The following is a 19,836-nucleotide window of genomic DNA, read 5'->3' on the forward strand; positions in this document are numbered from 1 at the left end:
CTGTTTTCAGCACCATTTATAGAGGCGGTGACCTTTACTCCTACAAACACGCCGATCACACTCCCTTTCCACATTCATATTTTCATGTTTTTGTTTCGTTTGGGGTTTTTTTTCCCAGGTGATTCCTGAGATCTCGTCCCTGTCCTGGTTCACCACCGTGGTGCCTCTGGTCCTGGTGCTGTCCGTCACCGCCGCCAAGGACGCCACCGATGACATTGTGAGCGCCCTTTTCTCCTTCTTCCAAAAAAGCATTTTAAAAAAATCAAAATGCTGACTTGGTGAAAACTGCCTCAACTATTTCCTCACTTTGGAAATGTGTCCGGTTCCCCCTTTTTTTTTGTCGTCACGCTGATGAAGAAATGCACAAGTTTCCCCTTCTGGAGACAATTAGGGTTGTCCTGATCCTATGTTGATATCGCTGGTGTCTAAAAATCTCTGATACAAGCAGCAAGGTTTTTTTATTTTTTACGAAGCAAGACTTGGGGGCGGTACATGTGGATTGGCAGACCGGGGTGCTAGTTCTACTCTTTAAAAAAGGGGAACCGGAGGGTGTTTTCTAACTATCGTGAGATCACAGTCCTCAGCCTTCCCTGTAAGGTCTATTCAGGTGTCCTGGAGAGGAGGCTACGCCGGATAGTCGTACTTCGGAACCAGGTGGAACAGTGTTGGTTTGTCCTGGTCGTGGAACGGTAGACCAGCTCTATACTCTCGGTACGGTCCTTGAGGGTGCATGGGAGTTTGCCCAACCAGTCTACATGTGCTTTGTGGACTTGGAGAAGGCATTCGACCGTGTTCTGTGGGGAGTGCTCAGAGAGTACGGGGTGTCGGTCAATATCGGTATCGACCAAGACTCAAAGACTCTGATGCTTAGGGGGAAAAGAAGAAGAAGAAGAAAAAAAGAACCAGGATTTTTAAGGAGGCTTGTTTAAATTTTTGGCCCAAAAAGGCATCCCTTGGACGGACAAGCATGTGTAATGTATTGTGAAGACAAATGTAATATTATTCTGAGTGTAAATTTGCTCAATGAGGAACATTATCACAATTTCAAACGGGTTAAAAACAATACAAATCAGTTCCCAGTGGCTTGTTGTATGTTTTAAAGTTTTTTTCAAAATTTTACCGGTCCCTGAATATCCCTAAAAACAGCTTTAAAGTGCTTGATTTTTGCTATTTGCGATGCGACTATCCATTTCCCTGTGACGTCACACAGTGCTGCCAATGTAAACAAACAATGGGAATAGCACAGCAAGATATAGCGACATTAGCTCGGATTAAGACTCGGATTTCAGCGTTTTAAGCGATTCAACAGATTACGCATGTATTGAAACGGATGGTTGGAGTATGAAAGTATTGAAGAAGGAACTGAAGCTATTGACGCTATTCATAGCCATAGCATGGCCGAATAGCATCGCCGGTAAAATGTGCGGACCAAACGATCAGGACTTTCGCATCTTGTGACACTGGAGCAACTTAAATCCGTCGATTGGTAAGTGTTTGTTTCGCATTAAACGTGGGTTGAAGGAAACGTAATATACTTGCAAATGCATCTATAGTTTATCCATACAGCTCTGTGCCATGTCTGCTTTAGCACCGCCGGTTAGTAGCATGTTAGCATCGATTAGCATAGCATGTTAGCATCGATTAGCTGGCAGTCAACATCAACAAAACTCACCTTTGTGATTTCGTTGACTTTATCGTTGCAAATGCATCTGCAGGTCATCCATACATCTCTGTGCCATGTCTGCTAATGGCATGTTAGCATCGATTAACGTAGCATGTTAGCATCGATTAGCTGGCAGTCACGCCTCAACCAAATATGTCTGATTAGCACATAAGTCAACAACAACAAAACTCAACTTTGTGATTTCGTTAACTTTATCGTTGCAAATGCATCTACAGGTTATCCATACATCTCTGTGCCATGTCTGCTTTAGCACCGCCGGTAAATAGCATGTTAGCATCGATTAGCATAGCATGTTAGCATCGATTAGCTGGCAGTCAACATCAACAAAACTCAACTTTGTGATTTTGTTAACTTTATTGTTGCAAATGCATCTGCAGGTTATCCATACATCTCTGTGCCATGTCTGCTTTAGCACCGCCGGTAAATAGCATGTTAGCATCGATTAGCATAGCATGTTAGCATCGATTAGCTGGCAGTCAACATCAACAAAACTCACCTTTGTGATTTCGTTGACTTTATCGTTGCAAATGCATCTGCAGGTTATCCATACATCTCTGTGCCATGTCTGCCTTAGCATCGCCGGTAAATAGCATGTGAGCATCGATTAGCATAGCATGTTAGCATCGATTAACTGGCAGTCAATATCAACAAAACTCAACTTTGTGATTTTGTTAACTTTATTGTTGCAAATGCATCTGCAGGTTATCCATACATCTCTGTGCCATGTCTGCTTTAGCACTGCCGGTAAATAGCATGTTAGCATCGATTAGCATAGCATGTTAGCATCGATTAGCTGGCAGTCAACATCAACAAAACTCACCTTTGTGATTTCGTTGACTTTATCGTTGCAAATGCATCTGCAGGTTATCCATACATCTCTGTGCCATGTCTGCTTTAGCACCGCCGGTAAATAGCATGTTAGCATCGATTAGCGTAGCATGTTAGCATCGATTAGCTGGCAGTCAACATCAACAAAACTCACCTTTTGTCACACCTATGGATCATGTTTTGTTTTGTCATGTCATGTTTTTGATTTTGGACATTCAGTCACGTTTTGCACTTCCTGGTTTTGTTTGTTTCCATGCCAACGCATTAGTTCCCACCTTGTCACACCCCTGCCCTCAGTCCCGCACCTGTTCCTGATTATCACAGCCAGTATTTAAGTCATTTTCTTTCCGTTCATCATTCTGGGATCTTCTCACATGCGCACGCACCCTACCCATGCTGTACCTCCTTCAAGTCCTTGTCCATAGTTCCATGCCGTGTAAGTTTTTTGTAGTTATGCCATTGTGCTAATTTTGTTTATAGTTTATTATATTCATGCCATCGTGCTGTTTCTGTTCATAGTTCATTCATGCCGATCGAGCAAGTGTTTTTTGTTTCACGTTTGTACTGTTTAGCCAAGTTTCTTCCTGTGAAGTGAAGTGAATTATATTTATATAGCGCTTTTTCTCTCGTGACTCAAAGTGCTTTACATAGTGAAACCCAATATCTAAGTTACATTCAAACCGGTGTGGGTGGCACTGGGAGCAGGTGGGTAAAGTGTCTTGCCCAAGGACACAACATCAGTGACTAGGATGGCAGAAGCGGGAATCGAACCTGCAACCCTCCAGTTGCTGGCACGGCCACTCTACCAACCGAGCTTAACCGCCCCATTGTGAGCGCTTTTTGTTGTTTGTTTACTAAATAAACAACCATGTACTCACATCCACGCCGCACTCGTGCTGATTCTCATCTGCATCGAAGAAACAATCCACGTCCAAGCCGTGTTGTGACACCTTTGTGATTTCGTTGACTTTATCGTTGCAAATGCATCTGCAGGTTATCCATACATCTCTGTGCCATGTCTGCTTTAGCACCGCCGGTAAATAGCATGTTAGCATCGATTAACGTAGCATGTTAGCATCAATTAGCTGGCAGTCACGCCGCGACCAAATATGTCTGATTAGCACATAAGTCAACAACATCAACAAAACTCACCTTTGTGATTTTGTTGACTTAATCGTTGCAAATGCATCTGCAGGTTATCCATACATCTCTGTGCCATGTCTGCTTTAGCACCGCCGGTAAATAGCATGTTAGCATCGATTAACGTAGCACGTTAGCATCAATTAGCTGGCAGTCATGCTGCGACCAAATATGTCTGATTAGCACATACGTCAACAACATCAACAAAACTCACCTTTGTGATTTCGTTGACTTAATCGTTGCAAATGCATCTACAGGTTATCCATACATCTCTGTGCCATGTCTGCTTTAGCACCGCCGGTAAATAGCATGTTAGCATCGATTAACGTAGCATGTTAGCATCAATTAGCTGGCAATCATGCCGCGACCAAATATGTCTGATTAGCACATAAGTCAACAACAGCAACAAAACTCACCTTTGTGATTTCGTTGACTTTATCGTTGCAAATGCATCTGCAGGTTATCCATACATCTCTGTGCCATGTCTGCTTTAGCACCGCCGGTAAATAGCATGTTAGCATCAATTAGCTGGCAGTCATGCTGCGACCAAATATGTCTGATTAGCACATAAGTCAACAACATCAACAAAACTCACCTTTGTGATTTCGTTGACTTTATCGTTGCAAATGCATCTGCAGGTTATCCATACATCTCTGTGCCATGTCTGCTTTAGCATCGCCGGTCAAATGTGGAGACACTCTGGTACATTCAATGGGGATCTGGCGGCAGATTTCTTGCCAGTGGTGCAACTTGAATCCCTCCCTGTTAGTGTTGTTACACCCTCCGACAACACACCGACAAGGTTCCAAAAAATAGTCAAAAAAACGGAAAATAACAGAGCTGAGACCCGGTGTTTGTAATGTGTTGAAAATGAAAATGGCGGGTGTGTTACCTCGGCGACGTCACATTCTGACGTCATCGCTACATGAGCGATAAACAGAAAGGCGTTTAATCCGCCAAAATTCACCCATTTAGAGTTCGGAAATCGGTTAAAAAAACAAATATTTTTTTTGTTACTCAAACATTGCATCGTTTACTCTCAAGGTTAAACAAACGTGTGTGAGACTCATTAACTCAATTAGTTTAAACATTAACCGGAGACGGAATAGTCTTTTAAGATTTTAATCAGCTTCCACAAGACAGATTTAAGTCTCCAACAGGGAAAGTGTTTGCTTCAAATCAGGGGTCGGGAACCTTTTTGGCTGAGAGAGCCATGAAAGCCAAATATTTTAAAATGTTTTTCCGTGAGAGCCATATAATATATTTTTTTTAACACTGAATACAACAAAATGTGTGCATTTTTAAGTAAGACCAACATTTTTAGAGTACAATAAGTCCCTCATTCTTTTTAATAACATTGTTATTTTGAAGCAGAACCAATAACAAATAAAATACTTCTTGAACAGGTGCGGTAGGAAACGGATGGATGGATTTAAATGCATGAGAATGTTTTATATTTTCAATGTTATTTTTAACACTGCGATTACCATTATTATTAATTAGTTATCTTGTTAAGCAATGTCAGCTGATATTTATCCGAGAGCCAGATGCAGTCATCAAAAGAGCCACATCTGGCTCTTATATTTTGGTATTCCCCTGATGTTAACAACCAGCATGCTATCATTGTTAGCATGTTAGTATAGTACTCTTAGCGTGCTAGCTTATTTTTTTTGTTGTTGTTTTTTTTGGTATTCTACTAATGCTAATTGTTAGCATGCTATTAGTGTTAGCATAGTACTGCTGGCATGCTAGCTTTTTTTTTTTTAGCTCATTTTGCTCGTATTTTCAGGCTAGCTTTAAAAAAATTTTTCAGCGACACACCTCAGCGGGATATACAGTATTTTGGTATTTGACGAATGTTACAGTTAGCATTTTAGCATGCTAGATTTTTTTAGCTCAGTGTCATATACTTTGGTATTCCCCTAATGTTAACTACCAGCATGCTATTATTGTTAGCATGTTAGTATAGTACTCTTAGCGTGCTAGCTTCTTTTTGTAGTTTTTTTTTAGCTCATTTTGCTCATATTTTCAAGCTAGCGTTCAAACAAAATTTTCAGCGACACACCTCAGCGGGATAGACAGTATTTTGGTATTTGACGCATGTTACAGTTAGCATTTTAGCATGCTAACTTTAGCATGCTAGATTTTTTTTAGCTCAGTGTCATATATTTTGGTATTCCCCTAATGTTAACAACCAGCATGCTATTATTGTTAGCATGTTAGTATAGTACTCTTAGCGTGCTAGCTTCTTTTTTTTTTTTTTTGGTATTCTACTAATGCTAACTGTTAGCATGCTATTATTGTTAGCATAGTACTGTTAGCATGCTAGCTTCTTTTTTTTTTTAGCTCATTTTGCTCATATTTTCAGGCTAGCTTTCAAACAAAATTTTCAGCGACACACCTCAGCGGGATATACAGTATTTTGGTATTTGACGAATGTTACAGTTAGCATTTTAGCATGCTAGATTTTTTTAGCTCAGTGTCATATACTTTGGTATTCCCCTAATGTTAACTACCAGCATGCTATTATTGTTAGCATGTTAGTATAGTACTCTTAGCGTGCTAGCTTCTTTTTGTAGTTTTTTTTTAGCTCATTTTGCTCATATTTTCAAGCTAGCGTTCAAACTAAATTTTCAGCGACACACCTCAGCGGGATAGACAGTATTTTGGTATTTGACGCATGTTACAGTTAGCATTTTAGCATGCTAACTTTAGCATGCTAGATTTTTTTAGCTCAGTATCATATATTTTGGTATTCCCCTAATGTTAACAACCAGCATGCTATTATTGTTAGCATGTTAGTATAGTACTCTTAGCGTGCTAGCTTCTTTTTTTTTTTTTTTTTTGTATTCTACTAATGCTAACTGTTAGCATGCTATTATTGTTAGCATAGTACTGTTAGCATGCTAGCTTCTTTTTTTTTAGCTCATTTTGCTCATATTTTCAGGCTAGCTTTCAAAAAAAATTTTCAGCGACACACCTCAGCGGGATATACAGTATTTTGGTATTTGACGAATGTTACAGTTAGCATTTTAGCATGCTAGATTTTTTTAGCTCAGTGTCATATACTTTGGTATTCCCCTAATGTTAACTACCAGCATGCTATTATTGTTAGCATGTTAGTATAGTACTCTTAGCATGCTAGCTTCTTTTTGTAGTTTTTTTTTAGCTCATTTTGCTCATATTTTCAAGCTAGCGTTCAAACAAAATTTTCAGCGACACACCTCAGCGGGATAGACAGTATTTTGGTATTTGACGCATGTTACAGTTAGCATTTTAGCATGCTAACTTTAGCATGCTAGATTTTTTTAGCTCAGTGTCATATATTTTGGTATTCCCCTAATGTTAACAACCAGCATGCTATTATTGTTAGCATGTTAGTATAGTACTCTTAGCGTGCTAGCTTCTTTTTTTTTTTTTTTTGTATTCTACTAATGCTAACTGTTAGCATGCTATTATTGTTAGCATAGTACTGTTAGCATGCTAGCTTCTTTTTTTTTTAGCTCATTTTGCTCGTATTTTCAGGCTAGCTTTCAAAAAAAAATTTCAGCGACACACCTCAGCGGGATATACAGTATTTTGGTATTTGACGAATGTTACAGTTAGCATTTTAGCATGCTAGATTTTTTTAGCTCAGTGTCATATACTTTGGTATTCCCCTAATGTTAACTACCAGCATGCTATTATTGTTAGCATGTTAGTATAGTACTCTTAGCATGCTAGCTTCTTTTTGTAGTTTTTTTTTAGCTCATTTTGCTCATATTTTCAAGCTAGCGTTCAAACAAAATTTTCAGCGACACACCTCAGCGGGATAGACAGTATTTTGGTATTCGACGCATGTTACAGTTAGCATTTTAGCATGCTAACTTTAGCATGCTAGATTTTTTTAGCTCAGTGTCATATATTTTGGTATTCCCCTAATGTTAACAACCAGCATGCTATTATTGTTAGCATGTTAGTATAGTACTCTTAGCGTGCTAGCTTCTTTTTTTTTTTTTTTTGTATTCTACTAATGCTAACTGTTAGCATGCTATTATTGTTAGCATAGTACTGTTAGCATGCTAGCTTTTTTTTTTTTTAGCTCATTTTGCTCATATTTTCAGGCTAGCTTTTAAAAAAAAATTTCAGCGACACACCTCAGCGGGATATACAGTATTTTGGTATTTGACGAATGTTACAGTTAGCATTTTAGCATGCTAGATTTTTTTTAGCTCAGTGTCATATACTTTGGTATTCCCCTAATGTTAACTACCAGCATGCTATTATTGTTAGCATGTTAGTATAGTACTCTTAGCGTGCTAGCTTCTTTTTGTATTTTTTTTTAGCTCATTTTGCTCATATTTTCAAGCTAGCGTTCAAACAAAATTTTCAGCGACACACCTCAGCGGGATAGACAGTATTTTGGTATTTGACGCATGTTACAGTTAGCATTTTAGCATGCTAACTTTAGCATGCTAGATTTTTTTTAGCTCAGTGTCATATATTTTGGTATTCCCCTAATGTTAACAACCAGCATGCTATTATTGTTAGCATGTTAGTATAGTACTCTTAGCGTGCTAGCTTCTTTTTTTTTTTTTTTGGTATTCTACTAATGCTAACTGTTAGCATGCTATTATTGTTAGCATAGTACTGTTAGCATGCTAGCTTCTTTTTTTTTTAGCTCATTTTGCTCATATTTTCAGGCTAGCTTTCAAACTAAATTTTCAGCGACACACCTCAGCGGGATATACAGTATTTTGGTATTTGACGAATGTTACAGTTAGCATTTTAGCATGCTAGATTTTTTTAGCTCAGTGTCATATACTTTGGTATTCCCCTAATGTTAACTACCAGCATGCTATTATTGTTAGCATGTTAGTATAGTACTCTTACATCAAAAGAGCCACATCTGGCTCTTGAGCCATAGGTTCCCTACCCCCTGCTTTAAATGATAGATGTCGCTTCTGCTTCCAGAATCGCCACAGGAGCGACAATCAAGTCAACAACCGGAAAGTCCAAGTCCTCATCGATGGCAAGTAAGTCAGTCAAAGGAAGGGCTTTTATTGTGAAAAACCCCCCACCCAAAGTGACCTTGATTCTTCAGTTTATGTCAGGAAACCGACATAATCTGTAGTCCAAGTTCGACCTCGCTACCCCGGCGTCCAAATGTATTTCCTGGAGTACGAACACTTCATTTATTTGTGATGGGGCACTTAAAAACAACATCCTGTTTTCTCCCGCCAGACTGCGCAGCGAGAAGTGGATGAGCGTGCAGGTGGGCGACATCATCAAGCTGGAAAACAACCAATTTGTCACCGTGAGAATTTTTTTCATTATTATAATTTCCCTCACTTTCTTACCAAAACTATAAAAATTATTCTTTACACCCCCGGGTGTCCAAAGTGCGGCCCGGGGACCATTTTGGTACGCGGCCCATTGGTTACTGTTTTTTAATATATTGTGAAAATGAGGTTAGTTGATTATTAATTTGTAATATGTTATTGCACAAATTTGTTATGTAATCTAGACAAAAGACAAAACCAATATGTTTTTTTTTTTCTCAAATAGTTTAGCATAGATGGACCTACACTGCATGGTTTATATCAGGGTTGTCAAACTAATTTTCATTGAGGGCCACATTGTAGTTATGGCTGCCGTCAGAATTGATTAACGTGGACCCCGACTTAAGTCGAAAAACTTACCATTTAGCAGGGGTGTGACTCGAGTCACATGACTTGGACTCGAGTCAGACTCGAGTAATGAATTTGATGACTTTAGACTTGACTTGACAAAATGTAAAACGACTTGCAACTCGACTTAGACTTTAACGTCAATGACTTGTGACTTGACTTGGACTTGAGCCTTTTGACTTGACATGACTTGCTACTTTCCCCAAAACCCAACGATTAAAAAGTTATTCAGGAGCGCTCCGTATCTTCCTTTGTGTACGCGTGTCCGTCAGCGTGTGCGCGCTACTTGTCAGAACAACAGCCAATCAAATTACACCACGTTATTTTCGTCACACAGCATTCAGCCAATCAAATTGCAGGAAAACCAACGAAGAAGATCTCTCAAACAACCCGCCGGTGAGGAAAAATTATGCCAAAAATATTTTCGTTCGGGGATTAAAACTACGAGTTGGTCAACAAAAAACGATTTCCAGTATGCAAAGAATGCGGTTCGAAGATTTCAGACGGAGACGCAGCAACTTCCTACTTCGTTCGACATTTCAAGATGCACAATGAAGGGTAAGTTTTAAATGAAAGCTAACGTTTATTGGCCGAGTAACGTAACTTTTATTTGTTGTGTAGTTAAATCAGTGAGGCTGTAAACTCACTGCTAACGTTAGAACCATAGACATCTTATAAGTACACGCAGCATCGACCACTACTGCCTACTGGCGCTGACGAGACGCGGGGCCGCCATCTTGGAGTGGTGATCCACTCCACTCAGTGCAATTTATTTGGCAGGAGCAATGAACTGTCAGCGCATTTAATTCATTTTACCTCACTGAATACCACTCATTTCCACCCGCTTTTTTGTCATACGTGTAGCTATGATAAAGGACACATGTTTTGGCGTGTTCATAGTTTGCTTAACAGTAATATAATATTCTTATATGCTATAAGTGATGGCTTCATCTGACCGGGATCTTCAGCTCTCGCTGGATCGGTTCGCAGCCGAGTGTGAAGCGACCGGAATGAGAATCAGCACCTCCAAGTCCGAGTCCATGGTTCTCGCCCGGAAAAGGGTGGAGTGCCATCTCCGGGTTGGGGAGGAGACCCTGCCCCAAGTGGAGGAGTTCAAGTACCTAGGAGTCTTGTTCACGAGTGGGGGAAGAGTGGATCGTGAGATCGACAGGCGGATCGGTGCGGCGTCTTCAGTAATGCGGACGTTGTACCGGTCCGTTGTGGTGAAGAAGGAGCTGAGCCGGAAGGCAAAGCTCTCAATTTACCGGTCGATCTATGTTCCCATCCTCACCTATGGTCATGAGCTTTGGGTCATGACCGAAAGGATAAGATCACGGGTACAAGCGGCCGAAATGAGTTTCCTCCGCCGTGTGGCGGGTCTCTCCCTTAGAGATAGGGTGAGAGGCTCTGCCATCCGGGAGGAACTCAAAGTAAAGCCGCTGCTCCTTCACATCGAGAGGAGCCAGATGAGGTGGTTCGGGCATCTGGTCAGGATGCCACCCGAACGCCTCCCTAGGGAGGTGTTTAGGGCACATCCAACCGGTAGGAGGCCACGGGGAAGACCCAGGACACGTTGGGAAGACTATGTCTCCCGGCTGGCCTGGGAACGCCTCGGGATCCCCCGGGAAGAGCTAGACGAAGTGGCTGGGGAGAGGGAAGTCTGGGTTTCCCTGCTTAGGCTGTTGCCCCCGCGACCCGACCTCGGATAAGCGGAAGATGATGGATGGATGGATGGATGGCTATAAGTGACCAGACGTCCAAGATCAAAACTGGGAATAACAATCCCAGAGAAGGGGGGAAAAAAGGGTCAGCTATTTTTAAATTGAAGAAACAATATGATTAAGTCATAAATACATGTGTATATCCTGCATAAACAATGTATGAATACATTAGATATCTATATATCTTAGGGACCTATAGACTGTATCTCCGTTTTTGCAGCAACAGAGAGTTTATTCTGTCTTGACACTTTGTATTGATATTTTGTATTACATTCTTCCCTTAAATAATAATGTTTACAGTGATTGTTTTATATGTATTTTTTATGTATGTTGGTTTGGACAAAAGTGTCTGCCAAATACTTAAACATATATAAACACCTGAAAGTCTTTATATGAACTAAAACCACCGATCTGTTTCACTGGATTCAGAATAAAACCAAAGTCTGTCTTACCCAACAAAGTTAGTATTTGAATATTGTTACTTGAAGACTTATTCCTGGTTACAATTAGACTGTTAAGAGAGTATTGTCTTATATTTTGCCTAAAATGAGAATGCATCATAATCAGTGGTGGCTGGTGAATTTTGTTTTAGGTGGGGCTGAAAGTTTGTTAACCAAATACCCGTAGGGGGGTCATCCTCCCCCAGAAGATTTCTTTGTGATTTTCACATACTTGAAATATTGAAGATCTTTGCTCCTTCTCAACTCTGTGGTGATATTATTTTACAAAATACAACCAATAGTACGTTAATGTTAAATCTTACTTATGAAAAGTAAGCCCCAGAATCCTATTTTCAACAGTCCTCTCATTTGAGCAGGAAAACGCTGAACACCAGCCCGACATCTTTGTTTTCTACCTGTCAGTTTAGGCTGCTCGCTGGCACCTTGTCGCCTCTTCAAGATGGCGGCCAAATTGCTCGCGTAATAGCAGCCAATGCTGTGTCTACTTATAAGATGTCTATGGTTATAATGTCATTGCAAACACGACAATCTGTTGCGTCCACTGCAGTTCGCTACTTTATTCATACTTTTTGTCAGGTGATTTTTTTTTTAAGCGGGGTTGCATGACGTACCTACACATAACGTTACGTTGGTGAATGCATCACACACAGTAACGGAACGTTAGACGGCGGTCAGCAGCACCGCGTATTTTAGCCACCTACAAAAAGACAGACATAGTCAAATAAAGGTCGGTTAAAATGTATACTATATTAAGAATATGTGTACATATTGCATAGGGCCCTGACATCTAAAAAGTACGACTCTGTTCATTGTTATGTTCATGTATTCGTTATGTTTTTCATGTGTACGCACACATTGAATATGAGATGAGATCAATGAGATAAGGTAAGAACAGGATAGAAACTGCTGTTGAACTAGTTACAATGCAAAATGCCATGGAAATACAATGCTAACACGTTTGTGCAAATAAGTACAGTTGCACTTGTTTTTTTAAAATGTGTTTATTCTGTAAAGGAATGAGTTAAATGTTTAAAATGACGGGTTAATAGTGCTATTATGAAGTGCAATGTCAGCACTATTTTTTTCCTGCAGTTTCAAATGCACTTGTTATAATAAATGCATACAGCGTTTTAAAATCATACACAATCTGTGTAAATATATTAGTCTGGGGTTAAAAGGACTTGAAATGACTCGAAACTCAAAATGCAGGACTTGGGACTTGACTTGAGACTTTCCAGTCTTGACTTTGGACTTGACTCGGGACTTGCCTGTCTTGACTCGAGACTTGACTCGAGACTTGAGGGCAAAGACTTGAGACTTACTTGTGACTTGCAAAACAATGACTTGGTCCCACCTCTGCCATTTAGTAGTCAAATGTACGGAATATGTACTGTACTGGGCAAACTACTAATAAAAGTTTCAGTCAATCAATTAATCCAGTGGTCCCCAACCACCGGGGGGCCGTGGCCCGATTGGTACCGGGCCGCAGAAGAATTTTTTATTAATTTTTATTAAAAAAAATGAAAAATACAATTAAAAAAAAAAAAAAAAATGTTTTCATTAAATCAACATAAAAAACACAATATACACTTACAATTAGTGCACCAACCACAAAAACCTCCCTTTTTCATGACAAAACGTCCCTTTTTCATGATAATGAAAAAAAAAAATTATTTAAAAAAAAAGGACCACCACCACCACCACCACCGGGCCGCGGGACCAATGATTAAACGTTGACCGGTCCGCAGAATAATTTTTCATTAATTTTTATTTAAAAAATTTTTTTTTTTTTTTTATTGAATCAACATAAAAAACACAATATACACTTACAATTTGTGCACCAACCACAAAAACCTCCCTTTTTCATGACAAAAACGTCCCTTTTTCATGACAAAGGAAAAAAAAAAAAAAAGGATCCCAACCCCTTATGCATTTGATTATCATAAATATTTTTTACATTCTGTGTAAAAAGTGAAGTGAGTGGATTATATTTATATAGCGCTTTTCTCTAGTGACTCAAAGCGCTTTACATAGTGAAACCCAATATCTAAGTTACATTTGAACCAGTGTGGGTGGCACTGGGAGCAGGTGGGTAAAGTGTCTTGCCCAAGGACACAACGGCAGTGACTAGGACGGCGGAAGCGGGTATCGAACCTGCAACCCTCAAGTTGCCGGCACGGCCACTCTATCAACCGAGCTATGCCGCCCCAAAAATCTCTATTTTTTTTTACAGTAGAAAACTAGCAACTCTATCACCAGAATTTTACTATAAATTGTACAGTGTATTTTTGGCAACATATTACTGTAAATGGAAAAACTTTACCATCGTTTTTGTTATGGTTGCTGGGTGGAGATGACGACTCAGACATATATATATATATGTATATATATATATATATATATATATATATATATATATATATATATATATATATATATATATATATATATATATATATATATATATATATATATATATAAAACAAGACCTGAAATTGTCTATTACAATCTATTACAACTAAAATAGAAGACAACAACGTCAACAACAGCGGTTACACCTTGCTGCATGTTGGTGTTGTGGGAAAGAAGGACATTTTGCACGAGGCTGTCCTGAAAAAAAGAACGACTTTGAACCTCCAGCAGGGGTGAAAAACTCAAATACAGAGTGGGCCAAAATTTAAAACGGAACAAAGCTTGAAGGTTGAACAAATGAACCTTTTTAATAGGGACCCAAACAAGTTTTGCATTGAATATTGAACAAGCAAGGCTTATATAACTTTATAGTGACATGCAAAATCCAGTTTCAAATAATAATAATAAATAAAAAATGTCAATGGCATATCAAATAAATTTGAATAAAAATTGAATGCCTCTTTTCTATTTGCAGCCTTCTGAGGTAAATATCAACATTGACTTGTTCCACAGGCGAATACATTTGGAAATAAAGTAACAATTTTACTGCTCTTGTTTGCGACACACAGTTGTCGGTAGCAAGGGGTGTATATTGTAGCGTCCCAGAAGAGTTAGTGCTGCAAGGGGTTCTGGGTATTTGTTCTGTTGTATTTATCAATCAATCAATCAATGTTTACTTATATAGCCCTAAATCACTAGTGTCTCAAAGGGCTGCACAAACCACTACGACATCCTCGGTAGGCCCACATAAGGGCAAGGAAAACTCACACCCAGTGGGACGTCGGTGACAATGATGACTATGAGAACCTTGGAGAGGAGGAAAGCAATGGATGTCGAGCGGGTCCAACATGATACTGTGAAAGTTCAATCCATAATGGATCCAGAACAGTCGCGAGAGTCCAGTCCAAAGCGGATCCAACACAGCAGCGAGAGTCCCGTTCACAGCGGAGCCAGCAGGAAACCATCCCAAGCGGAGGCGGATCAGCAGCGCAGAGATGTCCCCAGCCGATACACAGGCAAGCAGTACATGGCCACCGGATCGGACCGGACCCCCTCCACAAGGGGGAGTGGGACATAGAAGAAAAAGAAAAGAAACGGCAGATCAACTGGTCTAAAAAGGGAGTCTATTTAAAGGCTAGAGTATACAAATGAGTTTTAAAGTGAGACTTAAATGCTTCTACTGAGGTGGCATCTCGAACTGGGCATTTATGTTGTGTTACGGTGCGGATGTTCTCCCGAAAATGTGTTTGTCATTCTTGTTTGGTGTGGGTTCAAAGTGTACCGCATATTTGTAACAGTGTTAAAGTTGTTTATTCGGCCACCCTCAGTGTGACCTCTATGGCTGTTGACCAAGTATGCATGGCATTCACTTATGTGTGTGTATATTATGTGACTGGGCAGGCACGCTGTTTGTAAGGAGGAAAAGTGGACGTGATGACAGGTTGTAGGGGACGCTAAAGGCGGATGCTTTAAGCGTGGCTCGATTGGTACCGGACCGCAGAAGAATTTTTTATTAATTTTAATTATTTTTTTTATAAAAAAACAAACAAAATATGACAGAGCTCCTCACCCTATCTTTAAGGGAGAGACCAGACACCCGGCGGAGGAAACTCATTTCGGCGGCTTGTACCCGTGATCTTATCCTTTCGGTCATGACCCAAAGCTCATGACCATAGGTGAGGATGGGAACGTAGATCGACCGGTAAATTGAGAGCTTTGCCTTCCGGCTCAGCTCCTTCTTCACCACAACGGATCGGCACAACGTCCGCATTACTGAAGAGGCGGATGGGTGCGGCGATATATATATATATATATATATATATATATTTTTTTTTAATTAAAACAACATAAAAAACACAAGATACACTTACAATTAGTGCACCCAGCCAAAAAAATTTAAATTTTTCATGACAAAAACCTCCCTTTTTCATGACAAAGGGAAAGAAATAAAAAAGAAAAAGTAAATGTGTCTAAAAACATCTGAATCCGTCCCAATACAATCGCCTTTTTTTTTAATTATTTTTTTTCTAGTCCTTCGCTATCAATATCATCAGCCACGAATCTTTCATCCTCGCTCAAATTAATGGGGAAAGTGTCGTTTTCTCGGTCCAAATACCTCTTTTATTTGGAGGCTCCCATTATAAACAATGTGAGGATCAGTAGAAGCATTTAAGTCTCACCTTAAAACTCATCTATATACTCTAGCCTTTAAATAGACCTCCTTTTTAGACCAGTTGATCTGCCGCTTCTTTTCTTTTTCTCCTATGTCCCCCCCCCTCCACAAGGGAGGGGGGGTCCGGTCCGATGACCATGAATGAAGTACTGGCTGTCCAGAGTCGAGACCCAGGATGGACCGCTCGCCTGTATCGGTTGGGGATATCTCTACGATACTGATCGGCCTCCGCTTGGGATGGTTTCCTGTGGACGGGACTCTCGCTGCTGTCTTGGATCCGCTTTGAACTGAACTCTCGCGGCTGTGTTGGAGCCAATATGGATTGAACTTTCACAGTATCATGTTAGACCCGCTCGACATCCATTGCTTCCGGTCCCCTAGACGGGTGGGGTTGCCCACTTCTGAGGTCCTCTCCAAGGTTTCTCATAGTCAGCATTGTCACTGCCCACTGGGTGTGGGTTTTCCCTGCCCACTGGGTGTGAGTTTTCCTTGCCCTTTTGTGGGTTCTTCCGAGGATGTCGTAGTCGTAATGGTTTGTGCAGTCCTTTGAGACATTTCTGATTTAGGGCTATATAAAAAAACATTGATTGATTGATTGAGGATGTGAGGAGCCCTCACACCGGTGATGTCATCGTCTGCTACTTCCGGTAAAGGCAAGGCTTTTCTATTAGCGACCAAAAGTTGCGAAATTTATCGTCGATGTTCTCTACTAAATACTTTCAGCAAAAATATGATAATATCGCAAAATGATGAAGTATGACACATAGAATGGACCTGTTATCCCCGTTTGAATAAGAAAATCTAATTTCAGTAGGCCTTTAAAGGCTGGCGTTTGAAATGAGTTTTAAGATGGGACTTAAATGCTTCTACTGAACATAAACCCCCCCGTGTGTCTCAGGCCGACCTCCTGCTGCTGTCCAGCAGTGAGCCACTCAACCTGGTCTACATCGAGACGGCCGAGTTGGACGGGTAGGTTTGTCGTCGCGTCGTCCCGTCAGTGTCCTCGGTCCCACTTTGTTCCCTCCTCTTCCTCAGAGAGACCAACCTAAAAGTGCGGCAGGCCCTGCCGGTGACGGGCGACCTCGGCGACGACGTCAACAAGCTGGCGGATTTCAACGGTAAGGCAACAATAACGTTTCTACGCGGGCCTCGGGTCTCAAACCCGCCGCGTCTCTGAATGTTAAGGCGAAGTCCACTGCGAGCCCCCCAACAACCGCCTGGACCGCTTCACGGGGACGCTGAGCTCGGCGGGACAGAAGTACGCTCTGGACAACGAGAAGATCCTGCTGAGAGGATGCACCCTGAGGAACACCGACTGGTGCTTTGGACTGGTGCTCTTTGGAGGTGGGACAACGAAGTCCGTGGGGTCAATCTTCTTTCCAGCGTGAAGACAGGGCCAATGTCTCCCGGTGTCCAGGTCCGGAGACCAAGCTGATGCAGAACTGCGGGAAGAGCACCTTTAAGAGGACCAGCGTGGACCGTCTGATGAACGTCCTGGTCCTGTGTGTGAGTATTTTCTCCATCTTTACCTGAATTGAATCAATGTTTACTAATTTAGCAAAAAAAATATATCACTTCTAAATTTTAAGTTTTACTTTCTTAAAATTGTTGCTTTTTTTTATAATCTACGCCAGGGCTTGGCAAACCAAAATGTTGAAAGGACCAAAAGTACAAAAACAAATCTGTATGGAGCTGCAAAAAATTAAAAGCCTTATATAAGTGAATGAAGGCAATATATTATCTATATTAGCCTACTATCAAAATTACTTTGAAAGTCTTATATAAGTGTTATAATGAAGGCAACACATGATGTAAGTGTCTATATTAGCCTACTATCAAAATGATTTTAAAAGTCTTATGTAAGTGTTATAATGAAGACAATATGTGATGTGTCTATAGCAGCTATATTGGCCTACTATCAAAATAACTTTAAAACTCTTACAGAAGTGTTATAATGAAGACAACACATGATGTAAGTGTCTATATTAGCCTACTATCAAAATGACTTTAAAAGTCTTATATAAGTCTTACAATGAAGACAACACATGATGTAAGTGTCTATATTATCTATATTGGCCTACTATCAAAATGACTTTGAAAGTCTTATATAAGTGTTATAATGAAGACAACACATGATGTAAGTGTTTATATTAGCCTACTATCAAAATGACTTTAAAAGTTTTATATAAGTCTTACAATGAAGGCAACACATAATGTAAAGTGTCTATATTAACTATATTAGCCTGCTATCAAAATGACTTTAAAAGTCTTATATAAGTGTTATAATGAAGACAACACATGATGTAAGTGTCTATATTAGCCTACTATCAAAATGACTTTAAAAGTTTTATATAAGTCTTACAATGAAGGCAACACATGATGTAAGTGTCTATATTAACTATATTAGCCTGCTATCGAAATGACTTTAAAAGTCTTATATAAGTGTTATAATGAAGGCAACACATAATGTAAAGTGTCTATATTAACTATATTTGCCTACTATCAAAATGACTTTGAAAGTCTTATATAAGTGTTGTAATGAAGACAACACATGATGGAATAGAATAGAATAGAAAGTACTTTATTGATCCCAGGGGGGAAATTCAGCAAAGTAAAGTATCTATATTAGCCTACTATTAAAGGCTGACGCAAATCTTCGTTGGCAGAAATGTTTTAATTACATTTTTATTCTACACATTTTTGAGACATTGGAAATCATTGGAATCAATGGAATCTTCTCACAGGATGAGATAACTTCTGGAAATCATTGGTTAAGAATGGCCAAAGGTATAGATGTGTGTGTCCAAGTTGAAGGAAACGGCAGGCTGTCTTCTTCCAATGGATTTATTACGATATTTGCGAGCTGGGTAACATTTGTTGGGTCTGGAACAACATGGCACACAAAGAACTACAGATAATGTGTCACGAGACATGCAAATATAAATTAAATACACAGAGGACATAAGTAATTAAATTAGATACGCTCGAATATATCTACAAACAAGGCATAATGATGCAAATATGTACATACAGCTAGCCTAAAGAGTATGTTAGTATCGATTAGCTTGCAGTCATGGATTGACAAAATTTTCCCGATAAGCACTCCGGCAAATCCACAAAGCTCAACTTTGTGCATTCACGCACAGCCTGAAACATTTGGTGGACAAAATGAGACAAATAAGGAGTGGCATAAAACACGTCTTTCTGTGGCAGCGCTGCAGAAAGCTGTACATCTACACAAACAACGGTGAGTTCAAGGATCGCTGAAATTAGTAGGACAAAACGGTGCTCGCCGGATACAAATACTCATCAGTGAAGCATGTACAAACCCCGTTTCCATATGAGTTGGGAAATTGTGTGAGAGGGAAATAAAAACAGAATACAATGATTTGCAAATCCTTTTCAACCCATATTCAAATGAATGCACTACAAAGACAACATATTTGATGTTCAAACTCATAAACTTTTTTTTGCAAATAATAATTAACTTAGAATTTCATGGCTGCAACACGTGCCAAAGTAGTTGGGAAAGGGCATGTTCACCACTGTGTTACATCACCTTTTCTTTTAACAACATTCAATAAATGTTTGGGAACTGAGGAAACCAATTGTTGAAACTTTGAAAGTGGAATTATTTCCCATTCTTGTTTTATGTAGAGCTTCAGTCCTTCAACAGTCCGGGGTCTCCGCTGTCGTATTTTACGCTTCATAATGCGCCATGAGAAAGGTTTGGAATGCAGGCGGGCCA

At 39.9% G+C, this 19,836-nt stretch overlaps 1 protein-coding gene across 2 annotated transcripts in view; it reads left to right on the forward strand.

Annotated features, from left to right (window-relative positions):
- LOC133550031 (phospholipid-transporting ATPase ID-like) overlaps positions 1 to 19,836 on the forward strand; it is a 122,328-nt gene that overhangs the window by 48,131 nt on the left and 54,361 nt on the right. For both annotated transcript variants that reach the window (XM_061896030.1, XM_061896037.1), the window contains exons 5-11: positions 119 to 217; positions 8,606 to 8,667; positions 8,876 to 8,948; positions 16,987 to 17,057; positions 17,124 to 17,206; positions 17,274 to 17,432; positions 17,506 to 17,594. In XM_061896030.1, coding sequence (XP_061752014.1) covers positions 119 to 217; positions 8,606 to 8,667; positions 8,876 to 8,948; positions 16,987 to 17,057; positions 17,124 to 17,206; positions 17,274 to 17,432; positions 17,506 to 17,594 — 636 coding nt within the window. The remainder of the gene's footprint in view (positions 1 to 118; positions 218 to 8,605; positions 8,668 to 8,875; positions 8,949 to 16,986; positions 17,058 to 17,123; positions 17,207 to 17,273; positions 17,433 to 17,505; positions 17,595 to 19,836) is intronic.

The sequence above is a fragment of the Nerophis ophidion genome, linkage group LG01 (genome assembly GCF_033978795.1).
Source record: "Nerophis ophidion isolate RoL-2023_Sa linkage group LG01, RoL_Noph_v1.0, whole genome shotgun sequence".
Classification (NCBI taxonomy): domain Eukaryota; kingdom Metazoa; phylum Chordata; class Actinopteri; order Syngnathiformes; family Syngnathidae; genus Nerophis; species Nerophis ophidion.